Below are 18,154 nucleotides of genomic sequence, written 5' to 3' on the forward strand. Positions count from 1 at the left end.
TCCTCTCCTCACTCCTACATCTTCAAACCATCTCTCTCTAAACTCTCCAAACTATATAAACGCTATCCAAACTCTAGTATCCAAACTATCTAAAACTCTATCTGAACTCTGAACTAACCGCAACTCTCCATCAAACACCCACATTTTGAATGGAGCCTGAGGGGTTTATATTGCTGTCAAACCTCGCAGCAAAATCTGAACCACTTGCCGAAGCAGTCACGTGGTACAGTCGGGCAGCGAGGCTTCGGACGTCATCATTTTCAGCTCCTCCCCTCGATGAAGCAAGCCTCGATACGCGCTTCACGGAAACGCCCCCTCCATTACTCGACACACGCTTCGAAGCCTCGGCACATCCATAGACTGTATAAATAGGGCACATCTCGTAACATCACTACTAAAAACCTTTATTTGTTATTTGGGGGCACGTGAGAGAAAGGACCTGGGCGAACAACCAATCAAAGAGCGCTACGACAATATTTGGCGACTGACCATTTTGACGTCATTACTGCGCGACACGCCGGATGAAAGAAGGCTAGAAAACACCACAACCTGCAAAATTGTGGCTGCAGAGTTGATTGGTGTGGCGACGTTTAAATTGTGAATGTCATTATGAAGACGTGAAGTGTCAGTAACTACGTAGGGGAAGCCTCGTATGTTAAATCCATTCTGATATTCTTACAGACAGAGTTTTAGTATTTAGTGCCATCACCGCTTTATTTCTGACGGCGGGATGAGTTACGGATATGGCGGTGGAGGTGGGAGAAGAGGCAGAAGAGGAGGTCGAGGACACAGAGATGGAAGTAGAGAAAGATGGGACAGAGGAGGTGGAGGGGGTTCAAGAGGGCACAGCTCCGACTATGGCTCAGACCGAGGAGGTGGTGGTGGTGGAGGAGGAGGAGGAGGAGGTGGAGGAGGAGGAGGAGGCGGCGGTGGTGGAGGAGGTGGACAACGGGACCGTCCTCCTCCACACTTGAAGGGCCGTGAGATAGGTCTGTGGTACGCAAGATATGGAGCTGTGAGGAGGAAACAGGCTGACCGGAGATCGGTATGAATTTCATGTGGTTGCATGTTTCATGCTTATGATGTTGAGCAAAGGGGGATACCTGCAGACTGTTAGCTCAAAGATGACAGACATATTGGAACATTTAAATGCAGCAAAGTCTGGTTATATTGGAAATGTTATATAGCAAATAGTCGTGTACATTATGTCGGATTGTACACATTGATCTGTGGGTCAAAACACTGCATGTATTTTCATTAATACCCTGAAAAATAACCCTAAAGTTGGTTAAGCAAGCAATTCTTACACATTAGTTATGATGTTGTTTACCTCCTCAAAAGATTGCTTAAAAGCAAGCTTTAATGTTATGAATGGATAGGACTGATCTCTCTCCTTGACTTGTCTGTGCGCAGCGGGCGGTGGTCCAGATGGATGAAGCCAGGGAGCAGCACATTACCAAGCTGCTAAACTCTGTCCAGAATGATCATCATGGCCCAGGGAGAGACAGCAGAGATGCAAGAGCCTCTACTTCCAGAAACTGGCAGGCAGCTTCTAGTGATAGTGGTCATTGGTAAGAACACCCTGCTGTCCGATAATTGTACAAGGGAATATCTCGCTTACAACAGAGACAAAGAAAAACACACCTTGAAACGTTGTGCTCTAGTGATTTTAGACCTGAAACTGCAGAGTCTGACTCTATTTAAAAATGTATCTGGCCTGTGTATGCAGCTACTTTGATGGAGATCCTCCTGAAGAAGAGAAACTGAAGATTGAGATCAAATCTGAAGAAGACGAAGAAGAAGATGGCCAGAAGTCAACTACTCTTAAATCCAAACGGTAACTTTTTGCCAAATTAGAGGCGTGCTGAGGAACTGTGACATGCTCCAATAATATTGATGTTGCTTTGTGCCACAAGAACAACTAATATTGGCTGCTTTTTGTCTTTTTTGTTTAGTTACTTCTCACATGCAGTCCCTAAAGATGAGACTCCAGACAGCTGGGATGATGAAGGGGAGCGGAAGCAGCAGCTGGAGGAGAAAGAGGAGAAAGAGAGACTGAGAAGGCAGGACAAGGATCTGGAGTTCTTATTCCAGGACATAGTCAGAGACAGTCCACTAGACGACTCATTGAAGAGAGATTTGGAGAACAAGAAATCAGATCCAAAGTACAAGGAGATGTTGGTGAGTGCTGTCAACTTTTAAGAAGATAAGAGAGATATTCAATTATTCTTCCCACAACGGGGACATTTAAAGTGTTACAGCAGCAAAGTAGAACAGTATAAAGCAAACAAGAGCCTGTAAAATAGAAGTATTACAAAATTATTAGCAATTAACAAAGTGAATTAGCATATCTTAAGAAAATATACAAAACTAAATAAGTACTTTTACATGTATTTACAAAACCAGTGATACAGTGAGAAATGTGCACAGACTAGTAACATAGGTTAAAAAACAACGTACAGAACGAAGAAGATGGGTAGAAAAACGTACTGCACATGCTTAAGAGTGAGATGAAGGAATAATTGCACTTTAATAAACAGACGGGGAAGATATTGCACTTGATTACATTTTTGGTGAGATTATTGTTGCTGATTATAAAGTCTGACGACCTGCTGTATCTCTCTGTTAGACCCCAGGTGAAGGAGCCTGTCCCTGAACGAGCTTCCCAGTGTTGCTTGAACTTGATATAACTATATATTTTAATGCTAATGTTTTCATAGTAACATATTTATTTTAATGATGTCACTGTTTTGATTTTTGATTGAGTGTGTGAATGGTGCTTTATAAATAAACATGGAATCTGATAAAAAAAAATGATGTGCTTTAGGGCACATTTTATCATGTTCTTTGATATCCAGCCTTATTGATATTATATTGATAAAGTCATCAGGTTGCAGCATCATCTCTGAGGGAAGAGTCATGTATAAAAGCAATGAAAGCTGGAATTCAAGTAACGGCATGTAATTTGTTGAAAGGCAGCGCAACTGCCAAAATCAGCATGCATTTACTTGTGCCCTATTTGCTATGTTCGCTGCTTTGCTATTACCTTAGATTTATTCATCAAAGGTTGTTTATGTTTACATTTCTGAATATTTTAGCACAAGACTCTAAACTAATACAAGGCTAAGCGATACAGTGAGTTAGTAACGCAGTAGTCAGAAGAATGTTATAAAAATATTCCTTTTATGAATTTCCTTTTCACAAAATCCCAATATTGTGATGCCATATTATTCTACTGAGTAAAGGTTGAGATATGATAATTTTGAAAACAACCACAACACATATACTGTGATTATTAAATTAAATAAGTAATGTTTTTGTAGGTAGAAATATTAATTTGTTAGTTATGAAGGTAGAATAAATGGAAAAAAGGTCTGATTTATTTGCTAACAATTGTTTGTTTTTCTGTCCTCAGAAATTCAGAGAGAAACTCCCATCCTATGGGAAAAAAGAGGTATGTTTTCGATTTCATGCAGGCTCCTCCTTATCATGAATTTCACCATTTCAGAGATATAATTTATTTTATTCAAATACGAACACCTCTGTCCTCTATCATTACCTCTTTCCTCATCCTCATCTCACGATCCTCCCCCTTTCTCTGACCTGCTTCTGCCTTGTCTGCTGCCCTCAGGAGCTGGTGGAGCTGATTAACTCAAACCGTGTCCTGGTGGTGAGTGGGGAAACAGGGTGTGGAAAGACAACCCAGGTCACCCAATTCATCCTTGACGACTACATAAACAGAGGCGTGGGCTCAATGTGTCGTGTGGTCTGCACACAGCCTCGCCGCATCAGTGCCATCTCGGTGTGTACTCGTATGATTATTCCAGTGTGAATGTGTCTGTTTGCAACACGGGTACAGATGTATTTGCATAGATGTTTAATGTGATGTTTCAGAATCACACATCAGTTTGATTGCTATTTGCAGTGCTGATTGTTTGCTGACATGTCTTCATTCATGTGCTCCTTTCAGGTGGCAGAGCGTGTAGCTGCTGAGAGGGCAGAAAGTGTAGGCAATGGAAACTCTTGTGGATACCAAATCCGTCTGCAGAGGTAAGGAAGTCTGAAATGAAATTAAGTTGAGTTAAATCAGATTTTTAAAATGACAGGTGAGTTTCATAGATGTATGACAAACATTGATTATGCTCCCATACACACAGAGTATGGACATTTAGCAAGCTATTGATTTATGTACTGATTTTTTCAAGATAAACCAGGTTAATACATAAAACAAAGATTTAGTTCCCAACTTCTATTGCTTGTGTGAAATTTACACAAATTCAAAAAACATTTATTTAATCGTCAATTTAAACAAAATATTAACATTAACATTGAGGTGATTGTGTTCACAGTCAGATTACTCAGACTAATTCTTAGAACTAAAAGATTATTACTTTTTTTTACATTATTTCATTATTTATTATTTTATTTGTATTCTATCTTCTTATTTTTTAAATTATTTTATTTTATTTTTCTGGTATTTATATAATTTAATTTAATTGATTGACTTTATTCAATTTAAATCATTTAATTTCTATTTTTAAAGTATTTCATACCACATCCCTCTATCTTGTTTTAGCCTTGTATCATTTTATCCGTTGCTGCTATTTTCTGTCTCTGTTTTTTTGTGAAGCACTTTGGGCTGCATGCGTGAATGTATGAAAGGTGCTATCTAAATAAAAATGAGTTGAGTTTAGAAAAGAGACTTCTAGCACTGCAGAACAAGTGAAACTTTACTGTATGATATTTTATGTATGTAAAGTACTAGGGATGCACTTAGCAGAACAAACTTAGTGGAATATAATATTCATAAGTCTGTTTGAATTAGTGCATCAGCTCCTAGATATAACAATCATTATGTATTTTTTTTAACTTAGAGTGAGCCTTTCATATCTACATAAGGGCGAAGGCGAAGACGAAAAAGAAGAAAGCAATTCTTGTTGTTATGCACAAAATGATTGGTATTGATATACGTTTTTGAAGGTAAAAACTTAACAAATAGGGATTATAATTATCATACAGTACATCAAGCGTTCCATTCATTTTCCATTCATGTTACCGCAAAGTATTCCCATTTCTACACACTGTACCTTTAATGTCAATATGCCTGTGCTTGTCACACGTTCCTCTGGTCGGATATATGCCCGCTTAACCAGAAACAGCCTGCATACAACTTTATCTCTGCGATGCGCTGTGCAATGAGGTGCCATGTGTCTTGTGTACTTGTTTACATCCTACCAGGAGAGCATTGTAGCATTATGGTAGGAGGTAGGAGCCACAGCTTCAGCCAGTGGTCAGTGGTAGTGCTATAAACAATATTTGACTGGCATTTCAGGCCTATAATGATATGAAATATTAATAATGTGTTTAATTGGCTATTAACTCTGGTGCTGACTAGAGAGGGTGACAATGTTTGCTTTGGAGCAACAACAGACAACTGTATCCAAGGTAAGAGTAAGCAACTGAGCCAAGAGCCTTTGTAGTAGAGACTGAAAGTGGCGACATTGAAGACTCTGTTATAGTTGCAGTAAAGTTACTGTACTCAGGGACTATCTGCAAACTGATTTAATGACCTCTAGATTTTGCTGTTGCAGTTATACTAGCTAATCCTCAGAAAAAAGGAAGTCCTACCTATAAACGTGTACTCTTCTGTGTATCCATAAACACAAAGTAGCATGCTGGCCTGACCCCTGTAACAGCACTATTTTTTAGTCCTAGTTTCTTTTAGAGATCCTGTGAGCATTTTTTTTTTAGACAGTTATGAAACCGATCAAAATCAATATTGATGCCTCTTCATGACCTACAGAAGCAAACAAGGTTATTAGAATATAGATTGATGTTTTTCTGTGTTGGAATTTTTGATGTCTGAAACTCTGCTGGGGGTAGGTGTCGGATGAGGTGAATAACAAAACTCCTGCCAAGAAAACCTTTTCTTAAGTATGGCTGAGATTCCCGAATGGCGATATATTTGAAAGTTGAGAGAAAGCAGGATGATATTTTTGTGTTTAAAACACGACTTTCTCATGTAAAGGTCAGGTTAGTGAAGAGTTAGGGCCTACTGCTTTGTCCACAGGGGGTGCCAAAATTGTCCTCATAGTAGCTGTCGTGACCATTTGTCATAAAAAAGGATAATCAAAATATCAAACTCAAACTTTAACTAAACATAATCAAAGGGTCACTGATGCACTGTGGGGATGTGATGTATGCAGGCAAAAGAAGTCCAATGTCCATGAAAAAGTTCAGTGGTTTCCAATGGTTTATTTGGGGGCAAGCAAGAAAACAAAAAGAACAAAGAAAATCATGGTTCCTGCTGCCTCTCTTGCGCTGGTAAGAAAAACATAGGCGAACCCAGGTGCATGCTGGCCTTCTGCCACCTACCTACCTAAATAAACCCAGGGGCCCACTGTTTCTAATCACCAAACAAAAAAAAACAAAAGAAATACTAAATACACAAAAAATATAAATATACAACAAACAAATGACTAGCAAAAATATATCCCCAAAATCTAACTTGAATTAACTATAAAAAAGAAAAGTTTAGATAAATCTAACAACTAGTACTACTTCTTAATTCTAAACTAAATAAACAGCTAAATACAAAATATAAACAAGTAGCTGCAACAGTAGCTTTAAATACTTTCTTGATGTCGGGCTAAACTACGATGGGTATGTAATGATATGAATAAAGACCACAGAGTTAATAAAACAACATATAACATTTTTTGATGGATGTGAGATATTCAGACAAGCAGATAGTGGATAGAGATTAATCACAAAGCAAATCTGAGGAAAAAGGCACTTGGACCAAGAGAGACTACAGTGAAAAATTTAACACAATAGAGCATAGAAGATAAGAGAGGATAAGATGAATTGAGGCTCTTTTGTGATACCAAGGGAGACTGATACAGTGGATGAGAGATAAGAGACAGAAAAGTTATTACTGACTGTAAAAGGAACGAGGCAAACAACAAAGTGCTAGACCGTAAATTTAAAACCATTTCCGACTTATTTTCAGTTGTTGTTAATGTGATGGGTTTTTTTTAATCTTGAGTTCCTATTCACTGCAGTTCTGATTCAAGCTCTCCTTGAGGGAGAAAACACTTAAAGTCTGGACAGTTTAGAGAGACTCCTTCACTGCTGATGGTGTCCGGGGGTGTCTCTATGTTAGTATGGATGACAATTCGGGTAAAATGAAGATTAGTTGAACTGCCATTGATGTTATTCAACCATCTACTTAAATGAAAGGTGACTAGACTTCCTCAGTACATGCAAGGTTGAAGGTTTAGCCATGAAAGCTCAGTTCTTATTGAATTCAACAGGTGTTTGCTAATTAAAGCTAAACTTGTTTGGCAGTTTGCACAATCAGAGCACAATTAGAGCACATTTAGAGCCAACCTGATGAGAAGAGCAAGATTAGCGCTGCTTAATTACTTTAACTTCAGGTTTTTAGCTAGTTTTGTTTTGTTTGTTTGTTTGTTTTTTAAATGGGGTTGCATGAGGCACTTGTCAAAAGTAAGTGTGTTAGCCAAAGGGGATGTTGATTGGCCAGGCCTCTTTGTTGGGAAACTGGCCACTGAACCGGAACAGAAGCTATCAATCAATCAATCAATCAATCTTTATTTGTATAGCACCTTTCATACAAATCAAATGCAACCCAAAGTGCTTTACAGCGACTGAAAAACAAGAAAGAAGCAGAAATAAAACAATGGCAAGAGATATTAGGGGAAGATAATAATAATAATAATAAAATAATAATAATAAAAATAGAAAATAAAAATAACATAAAATTAAATTAAATAGAGATTAATGCAAACAAAAATTTAAATATGTGTAATTAAAATAAGTTAAAGCATCAAGATTAAGAATACTAATAGTTAAAATAAATATATTTAAAAAGGGTTGAAAATAAAAATGAGGCTAAAATATCAATAAAACTGAGTAGATGAATACAAATAAATAAATGAAGGAATAAATATATGAAAATAGTGTAAGATAACAAATAAAATTACTAAAATAGTAAAGCAACATTTAAATTAATATTATAGTAAAAGATAAGTAACTAAATTGTTAAACCCTACATAAAAGCCAGACTGAATAAATACGTTTTGAGTTTACGTTTAAAAGTCTCAATATCTTGGTCAGCTCCTCTCAGCTGGGCTATAAACCACTGCAGGATGGGGTCATCTCTAAGAAAATGACCCAAACACTGATGTTGGTGTGAGCGCACACTCTAGTTAGAATTTTTTCAGTACTTTACTTTCCTGTCAGAATGCCCATTCATTTTCACACAGTCCTCAGCCACAGCACTAACTTGTTTTTCTGCCTGCAGCACACTCACGTCAAGGAAAAGCATTTTTTTTAAAGTTCCTAACAGAATAAGTCTCTGCTTAGATTAGGATTAAAATAAATACAGCATCCTCTCATGATTGCAATAAACTTTCCATCCCCGACAATTGCTTATGAAAAACACAACTGATGTAAAAAGTGTGAACACAATTACCTCTTACGACCACTTCTATTACTTATTAAATAGCCATCTCTGTATCAGCAACATTTTATAGCAGCATCAATCTCAGCTTGATGTGCAGCACCGTGTACAGGATAAGCATTGCCTCTGTGAAATAATCATTAAGCAATCGGCTGTAAAAGTAACACATTAAGTTTGTGTGGAATCCATAAATGAAAATAAGCTTGAGCATGCTGTAGAGATAATTGCCTGATTTGTAAAGCAGTCATGTACACATATTGCTGCAGAGATGAAAAGACAATCCAGGGAGTCTTTGTTTATTTTGGTGTGAGTTTGTGTGATTTCAGAAATGTTAAAGATTTTCTTCTGTGTTTCTTTTTCTCCCACTTCTTAGCCGGTTACCACGGAGACAAGGTTCAGTCCTGTACTGTACCACAGGAATTATTCTTCAGTGGCTTCGCTCAGACCCGTGAGTCCCCTCCTTCTCCCCCAGCCTCCTTGACCTCATCAAATCTCCTCTCAGTGTTTCCTTCCTCTGTGCTTTAGCTCCATGTGTATGTGCTTTTTCCTCTGTATCACTCCTCATTGATTTGTGGTTGACTCAACTGTCTGTGGAAGAGGCATTAGTATTGGTCCCCATTCATATAGGCTGAGATACAAAGACACACACACACACAGCTTCTGTTGACTCATCCCTGCGTGCTCATCCTTGCATTCTGAGAGTCTTCAGAAAAACCACAGAGACTGCGCGAGGGTGCCAGCTTTTCTTCTTGTCTTGCTTCATGCTCTGTGAGAATTGGCAGCGACTCTACTCAGAGTCATTTAAGGACTATAGCTGTCTGACAAAATGCTTCAGCTTACAAGCTAACAAGGCTTATAAGCTGACAGTCTGTATGGACTGCAGCTATTTTTCCGCTTGTCACTGATGGTGTTGGCTATTTGTCTGCAGCCACTTCATTAGTGACGCATTAGCATTTTTTTCGTTGCACTGACACTTTCAACTAATAACCACAGACCAGTGCTGTACAGAAAAGCTTTTACGCAGACTATTTTAAACCATTAAATACAACTGACTCAACTTTCAGGAAATATGTATGCAAAATATAAAGAACTGGAGTACTTAAAGAAAAGCTTCCCAGACATGATTACTCTGACGTACAGGCTTTCAAAAAGCACCGGTCTAATAACATCTTTTGAAAAGACATGGGGAAAAAAAGTGCCAACCTTTTATGGTAGAATACGGTATTTTCATTAATTACAGCTGTGACCTACTGAAAGGTGTTAGCAGGCATTTAGATCCGCACTTCACAGCTCAGGAATTATGCAAAATATGAAAAACAACACTAACAACTTGACAAATATAAAAACAATAATTACCGTTTAGTCAGGACCACTCTCGTCAGAATAGTAATAAGTTATATTTGGTGGTATAGCTCTGTTCTGGGAGCTCCTTACCCTTCCATGTGTCTAAGTGGACAGGCAAAGCCTGCGATGGGGAAAACACACCTCCCTTCTCTTTCATGTGCATACATGAAAATCCAAGGCAGGGGGAGCAGCAGCAAAGACCTCCAGGGGTACAGAACAGAGCAAGCATCATTGACAACACATATGACACTGGTAAAATCAGACACAGCGTAAAAAGACGTTATCAGCTGAGCTGTCAGCTCATAGGGGGCAGGGGTAAGAGCAGCTGATGTTCTGTTGGCCATGCTCAAGTTTTGGTGGATGTACCATGTAGCCATAATAGAGACTGAAACACTGATTTTAGGCCTAGCGGGGGAACACACAGCCACTTGACCTAAAATCAATCCCAGACTCAAACCATTCCCCATTCTCTGTTTTAGATTATTGTCCAGTATCAGCCACCTGGTGCTGGACGAGATCCACGAGAGAAACCTGCAATCTGACGTGTTGCTCGTCATCGTGAAGGAGCTCCTCAGCCTCCGAGAAGACCTCAAAGTGATCCTCATGAGTGCCACGCTCAACGCAGAGAAGTTCTCTAGATATTTTGGTATGCATCACGCACCAAGGGACTTATCAATATTTGTGTAGAATAAATGTTCCCTCCTTTTCACGTACCTCCTCTTTCTCCCCTTGTCCATCTCCTTTTAGACAACTGCCCAATGATCCATATCCCTGGATTGACATTCCCAGTGGAAGAGTTCCTACTTGAGGACATTTTGGAGATGACGAGGTAGAACTGCACTGCATCAGACAAACTAAACGAACACAAATCAAACTATTGCATCCTGTTTGTTTGAATGACGTCTTGAATTCATTGGTGTGTCTTTCAGTTATCAGCCCAAGAGTCAGGACCGACGCCCCGCATGGAAGAGACGCTTTTGGCAGGGGCGAAACTCCAGACCTGAGAAGGAGGAGAAGGAGAATGAATACCATGAGAGCTGGCCTGCTTTTGGGCGCACACTGCAGGGCAGGTGGGTTTGTGAGGATGATTTGAAAGGCAGAAACAGCTGCCAGGTTGAAAGATGTGTTGTTTTGGTAGGGAATGGGAGGGTTCTGCTTTGTGGCAGTCATGCAAAAAAGGCTGCGTATTGTTTATTTGAAACTGAAGTTCAGACCTGAGGGAGTAAACACAAAAAAATGAACAAAGTTAGCCTGAAAAATCTGTCCTTTCCGTAGGTTAGTAACAAAGACACTGATGTCCAATCTGCAGCTAAACAGCTTGTTCTTCCTGTCATCTTCCTTGAGTTGATAAAGAGGTTTCAGCTGTTATCACGTAATTTTGCATCATTGATAGTTCCTCCTTCCTGAGATGTAGATGGAGGGTTAGCAGCAGAAAGAGTGATTTTATTAATAAATAACTTAAGATTACAAGCCATGTGCACCTAATTAGTCTACCTTGGAAAGCTTGACAGCCAGGTACTAGAATCTCACAGCATTCCCTCATTTTAACAAGCCTTATGTGTGCCCTAAAAAGAACCTGCAAACTTAAAAATACATATTAAATGATGATTCCTTTGTCTGTTTTCTCCTCTAATGCTAGAAGCAGTGTGCTCTCAACACAATACTAACATATTTCTTATCTTTCCAAATATATTCTGAAATATAAAACTTTAATAAAGGTTGATAAATTCAACCCAGCATGTATCCAAGTTGAGAGTTTGTTTGTGCTGAATATCGACTAAGAATCGTTACACCTTTGGCTTCAGATACTCCAAAATGAATGAACAGAAAACTCTCTTTTGTTTGGTTCTTGCTGAAAGCCCTGCGGCATGTAAATACCTTTTTTAATTATTTTGAGATGCTATGAATTTTTCAGGTGAACATTGTTGGAATTCAGTTCTTGTGTTGTTAAATATTGCAAAGACGACAATGAGTTGCCGTTCTCTTGACCCTCAGGCACAGTCCAAATTTGGAAAATGGCAAGTGTTTATATAACTTTAAAGGTGACATGTCACGCTTTTTTCATCAATATATATTGGTCTAAGAGGTCCCCAAAACATGTCTTTAAAGTTTATGCTCAAAAAAACACTTTGAAATCAGATTTTGGCATGCCTGAAAATCCCTCTTCATCAGTCCTCCTCAGAACACTCTGTTTTCCCTCTGACCACGCCCCCTCAGGAAGTGCATGTGCCCTCGGCTCTCCGGCACGTTGATCTAATGTTTACATGTTGGCTGAATATACACGGCTGCTCAGAGATCACGTTACTTCAACCCTCTGAATCTGATCCAGAATCTGATCCTGACAGAGAGGCGCCTGTAGCAGGACCTTTCTGAAGGATTGGTCACAGATTTAGTGTTTCTTGTTGTTTTATTTGTCAGTGTGTCTTGGTACACAGCTACAGCTACAGCTATGAACATGTAGCTATGTGGCTATGCTAATTAGCGCTAGCACTTTTCCATGACAAATAAAAATCATCCACTAGATCTTCAAATCTGCAGACGTGGGGAGTAAAACCGACCTTTGTGTTTATTAAGACAGCCTACAACTAGCATGCCTCCTTCCTAAGCTCCTTGTTAGCACACATGTGTGCAGGTAATGAAAAATGGAGGGGGGATTCAGTATTATTTTATACAGTCTATGGGCTGAACAAGCTCCGAGCTCTGACTCCGTGACAGACTGGATATTGTTATTACGTAACAAAAACACGGAAGTCTGAAACGGCTCGTTTCACACACATTTATAGAAAGGTGTAGAAATCAAAACAGGGGCAGAATGGATTTTTTTCATTCTCGGGGGGTTCGTAGACATGCCAGGGACACATATTTCAGGTAGAGAACCATTAAAAAGTCAATTTTGCATGATATGTCACCTTTAATGTCAGTATTAATTTTTCTTCATTTCCTGGCTCTAATGCAAGATTAAAAACATAGAGGAAAAAGTCAACCATTCTGGGAATAGATGTTACAGCCACAACCACAATGAAAGCAGTGAAAACCTTAATCCAGAATAAGATGAAGTTGTGTATCTTCACTGTGCAAAGATTATCACCATTTACAGGCTCTACAACAAAAAAATTAGACTCTGTACTCAGGAGTCAAGTGTTCTGGTTTCAGCTTGTGGAACATTTGTAGCCTTAAGTAGTATTGACCAGTCACGAATCAGGAGGCTTTGGTGTAGGCAGGACAAGCAGTCTGTATGGCGAGCAAAAGCAGGCTAAACTAACTCTGCCATAATGACATCCCTACTTCTATCAGCCGTAATCTGACAACTATTTATTTTTCTGTATAAGCAGATATCTGAATGCTTAGAGAATGTTTTATATCAAAATTTTATACTTGAGTGACAGATGTGTTGTAAAAGGTAATGAGCGTTTAGATTTCCTGGCTCCCTAAAATGCATCAGAAGTGATTGATACAGCCTCTGTTCAACAAGTAACAGTTTGATAGTGTTCTTCTTTTTTGACTTTTTACAAATCTTTTTTTTATTTCTACCTTCATTAGATGGTACAGCTGAAGAGAGACAGGAAAAGTGGGGAGTAGAGAGTGGGGGAAGACATGTAGGAAACGGACTCGGCCAGGAGTCGAACCAGCAACCTCTGTGGCGAGGACTACAGCCTCTGTATGTGGGGCGCCCCACTTTCTATGCATCTTTATCATTATTTCGGCAAACTTAAGACAGATAAATTGTAATTGAATAACAAAAAATAGGATTATTTTACTGGCTCATACTGCTGAATTAAGCCAGAGTGTTTGCACCTGTGTAACATACTGTTTACTGTTGAACTGAGACCTATAGATTTCTGAAGATCCAGGCTCTGCCATCAGCTAGTTAACATTTGAGGGGTGGACATCGAAGTGGGGCCAACCTACAAATATCTAGGTGTACACCTGGACAACAAATTGGACTGGTCCCTTAACACAGATGCACTCTACAGGAAGGGGCAGAGCCGCCTGTTTTTCTTAAGAAGGCTCAGATCCTTAGACATCTGCAGAAAGATGCTGCAGATGTTTTATCAGTCTGTGGTGACAAGTGTGTTATTCTATGCTGCAGTCTGCTGGGGAAGCAGTACTAAAACACAAGGATGCAAGGCGACTGGACAAACTAGTGAAAAGAGCTGGCACTGTGATTGGAACCAGGTTGGACTCACTGGGGACTGTGGTGGAGAAATGCAAACAGAAGAAGCTAGAGGCCATTCTAAATTACACAGACCATCCACTTCACAACTTCTTTGTGGACCAGAGAAACAGCAGCAGTGGACAGCTCATCTCTCTGCACTGCAGGACTGAGAGATACAGAAAATCATTCATCCCTACAGCCATTAGGATTTATAACTCTCTAGCCAATGGGAGATGAGCTGACAGACACCTGAATTTACTGCTTTGTGTGATTTTTATAAATTTATCTGCCAGAAACCTGAATTTCCCTACGGGGATTAATAAAGTACATTCTATTCTTTTCTATTTGAAACAGAGGAATAGATGCTACCTACCGGAATGTAATAGACCAAAAATGGTAGCATTAATGTTGCAAAAGTAAATTCTACACAGAGAAGGAAGTCTTGCCTGGAAGTTGTTCTGCAGTAAGCTACTGGCTACACTTACTGATTAGTTGGCATCTGTTCCTGGGACTTTAGACAAGAGTAAGCAATGATTGCCAATAGATTCCAAGATTGTGTAGACAATTGATCAAATCAAATACAGATTGTGCAAAAGATTTTTAAGACAACAACTGGAGAAAATGCTTCAGTCTGAAAATACATCAACCTCTTGCAGTCATAATCCAAGTATGACAGCCAGAGCAACTTTAAGGGAAAAGGTCAGGAACACTTTTATTGTCCTGTAAATGTTGTCTCTTTGTTACTAGGTACTCTGACACCACCATCCAGGCACTGGAGAAGTTGGACGAAGATGAAAAGATCGACTTGGAGCTGATCCTGGCGCTTATTCGCCACATTGTGCTGAATGATGAGGTGAGTTCTTTGTTTGGTTTCAGGGCAGCTAACAAACTTCTGTTGTCTTAAATTAGATTTTTAAAGGAGTACAATGTAACTTTGATGCAAATGTGATCCCAGGGAGTCCCGAGTGCTTCTGTCACTACAACGTATCTCATTCTTGGACTTGAAAATCTTCTTGGAGCATAGGCTGAAGATGATTTCAGATCACATAAAAGTTGACACAGACGTGGGAACTGACAAAAGTAGAGTAGGATAGCACAGTCTAAGGTAGAGCAGATGGAAGGAACAGGAGGGCTGGCTTCCAAACACTGAGCGACATTAGATCAGAGGATGTAACACAGATCCTGGCAGAGGCTCTGTGCTAATGACTGATCGAACAGATGCTCTCCCAACGCACGTCCAATCTCTTTTTTCTTTTTCCAGTTCTTGTTTCATTTCCTTGTTTTATGCCAGCATCATTTTAGGGCTTGATTCAGTCTTCAGTTATGTGCACTGTGCTGCCAGCTCGGTCAGATCAAACTTTTTCTTTGTTTTAGGATTGTTTTATTTTTCAGTTTTCCTACATTGACTCACTGTATCAATGTAAAAGTTGTTTGTGCAGAGAAAAAGTTTTGAAAAATGGCCACTATTCCAGAAAATGGCCTCTTTGAGTTTGTATTTGCAGCATAATTCATGTACCAGCTGTAACCCGACGTGTGGAAACAGAGCTGCACATTACAATTCAGATTCACAATCATTACATTTCAATGCATCCTACTTAAGAGAGAATAATGAATGTGAGAAAAGCCTTGGATATTCAGCATGTGAATCGAAGGAGACCCTTTGCTCTCGCTTCTTCTGTATTTTTCCACATGGAACAAATGTAACTCACTTGTACGTTTGCTGCCTCGCTCGTGGAAGCTGTAGACGATGAGAGAGGAACCAAAGAAAGAGAGAGGCCCAGAACGAGGAGTGACTTACGCAGACGGACAGAATAATTACTCTGTCCTCCAAGGAGCCGTATCTCTATCAGTCACGGCCACCCTGAGCCAGTCAACCAGCTGATTCTTCGTGGCATTGTCAAGAAGCTGAGAGGGGACCGTCTGATTCTGTGTGACGGCGTCGTGAACCAAGGATACGGCCGCCTGCCAGACTTTCCACTGTGATGATTGGTTAATTATGCTTCAGGGCTCCCTGATTAGACACCTAGGGGGCCGACATGCAGGCATTAATGAACGCCTGCTGGGGTGCAATTGTGTGTTGGTGTGTGTCTGTTTATGTGGGTGGATTGGTGTGTTTACTTGCTAAATAGTAGGCCAACAGCACCAAGCTTACCGCACTGTTTCTTGATCTTTAGTTGGAATATTTAGAGCCTTTTCAAACACTGCATGGGTGTAAGCATGTGTTTCTCTGAATCTCTCCTCCTCCTTCTCCTCCTCCTCCTCCTCGTCCTCTTTTTTTTCTCCCACACACACTTACACGCTTAAACAGATATTAATACACACATTAACAGTCCCATGGGGGTGCAAATGGTTGAAGGACTGGTAATCATAATTAGCTTTAATTAAAAGGCAGAGGTTCTCAAAAGCCCAGGAGCTACTTTTAGTGTCTGTTCTTCATCCTCCCTTTTAATCCTCAGAGGAAATGAATAGCTAGCAGCGTCATTTTTAAAGAGCTGGTTATTTTACACCAGCTAATTATTATCATGAGAGTCATTTTTGTTTAAATTTAGGGCTTTGATGTGATGAAATAGTGTTTTCAGGGACTTGCTCCCACAAATCGTTAGTTTGACTCTGCTCAGGTTACCAAAGGTTAGAGTCATAGTAATTACCTGAGCGAATTCTGTAGAGGTTAAAATAAAAATCATAGTGCTATCATGAGAATTATCTTAGCAGATGCTCTGAACTTCTTTTTGTGCGCTGATGTCATACGCACTATGTCAGAACTTGCAGCCTTCACATTTCAAAGATCAGTCACTTATTTCTCAACACCTTTCCTGGTGTCTTGTTGCTTTTGTTTTTACTTCTGGTTAATTGAGTAGATAGTGATTCCAGAGCCAGGCGTCACTACTTCTTGAGATCTAGTTGGTACTGACTGATTAAGTACTTACCATGATCACAGCTCTCAGTATTAAAACTGCTAACATTTCCATCAAAATCCTGAGAACGTTCGAGTAACTTACTCTTGGATCTTGATCATGGGGACCTTACATTGATTTTGAATTGGATTGTGTGAATTGTTAAGGGCAGTTCCACTGTTCTCTGATGTGTATTAGAGCTAGAAATTAATAGATTAGTCAAGATTTTTTTTTTTTTGATATTTCTATGGAAGAAGGTTAGGGCGACTGATTTTTTTTTGTTTTTGAAAGGAAGGGTGAGCAAAACAACATTTCCTTATTCTTGGTAAAGATTTTTGGATCCAAGAATAAAAAAACTTTGTTCAAATGTAGGAGTTTATTTATTCAAAATCGTTGAATGCTACCTATAATGCTACTTACTTATTCTTAACAGTTTTATTTATTTATTATCTATTTCAAATTTTAGTCACTTTTATTCTACTCTATTTATTTATTTATTTACTTATTTATTTATTTTAAGTATAGCATCTTATTTTCTTTTAATGGTTTAATATTTGAGTGTTTTATTATCTTAGAAATGTATTTTATTTTGGTGATTTTATTTTCCTGTGTTGAGTTTTAACATCTTATTTTACCTCCAGTGTTTCCTCATTACGATATCATGACAGCATTTCCTCAGTTCCTTCGGCAACTTATTTTTTATTTTTTATTTATTTATTTATTTATTTTGTTTTTATTACTATTGTTGCATATATTGTGTTCTTAACCTTAGGATTGAGGGGTGGTTTTGGGGTCTGGGCTGGGGGTGGGATCTTTTTCTTAACTTATTCTATTTTAGGTTGTTTTTATGTACAGCACCTTGTGTTACAATGTCATTGTATGAAAAAAAAGTCTGATTGATTGATTGATTGATTGATTGATTGATTGATTGATATAGTTCAACAAAATTGACTCGCAATGCATTCAGAAAAGCTTTTTAGGAAAACGTGTTTGGTTTTCTGTAAAAGTAGGCACTGAAACATCTTATTAGTTTTGGTAGAAAACCTAAGCTAATCTGTGAACAACTAAAAACACTTTCAAATGAGCACCTAGCTAATCAAAAGCATCTGCATTAACAGTTGACTGTTTGGACAATATACCTCCCTTTCCTCCTTTTGCAAAAAAAGTGAAGCCAAATGCCGCTTTGACAGGAGCTGACATACTGCACTTGCTCATTTCTGTGAAAAACATGCGCAGAAATACCTAATTTGGGCATTGCTATCACGATCTTTGATG

General features: G+C 39.0%; 1 protein-coding gene across 1 annotated transcript in view; it reads left to right on the forward strand.

Moving 5' to 3' along the window:
- The first annotated feature begins 311 nt into the window (after positions 1–311).
- The window catches only part of dhx36 (DEAH (Asp-Glu-Ala-His) box polypeptide 36), a 35,285-nt gene continuing 17,442 nt past the window's right edge, over positions 312–18,154 (forward strand). Inside the window, exons 1-12 of the mRNA XM_034700501.1 lie at positions 312–1,045; positions 1,414–1,571; positions 1,730–1,837; positions 1,956–2,181; positions 3,416–3,454; positions 3,632–3,802; positions 3,971–4,050; positions 8,859–8,933; positions 10,309–10,475; positions 10,577–10,658; positions 10,759–10,899; positions 14,733–14,838. Coding sequence (XP_034556392.1) covers positions 731–1,045; positions 1,414–1,571; positions 1,730–1,837; positions 1,956–2,181; positions 3,416–3,454; positions 3,632–3,802; positions 3,971–4,050; positions 8,859–8,933; positions 10,309–10,475; positions 10,577–10,658; positions 10,759–10,899; positions 14,733–14,838 — 1,668 coding nt within the window. The 5' untranslated portion in view covers positions 312–730. The remainder of the gene's footprint in view (positions 1,046–1,413; positions 1,572–1,729; positions 1,838–1,955; positions 2,182–3,415; positions 3,455–3,631; positions 3,803–3,970; positions 4,051–8,858; positions 8,934–10,308; positions 10,476–10,576; positions 10,659–10,758; positions 10,900–14,732; positions 14,839–18,154) is intronic.

This window comes from Notolabrus celidotus, chromosome 14 (assembly GCF_009762535.1).
Source record: "Notolabrus celidotus isolate fNotCel1 chromosome 14, fNotCel1.pri, whole genome shotgun sequence".
In the NCBI taxonomy this organism is placed as follows: domain Eukaryota; kingdom Metazoa; phylum Chordata; class Actinopteri; order Labriformes; family Labridae; genus Notolabrus; species Notolabrus celidotus.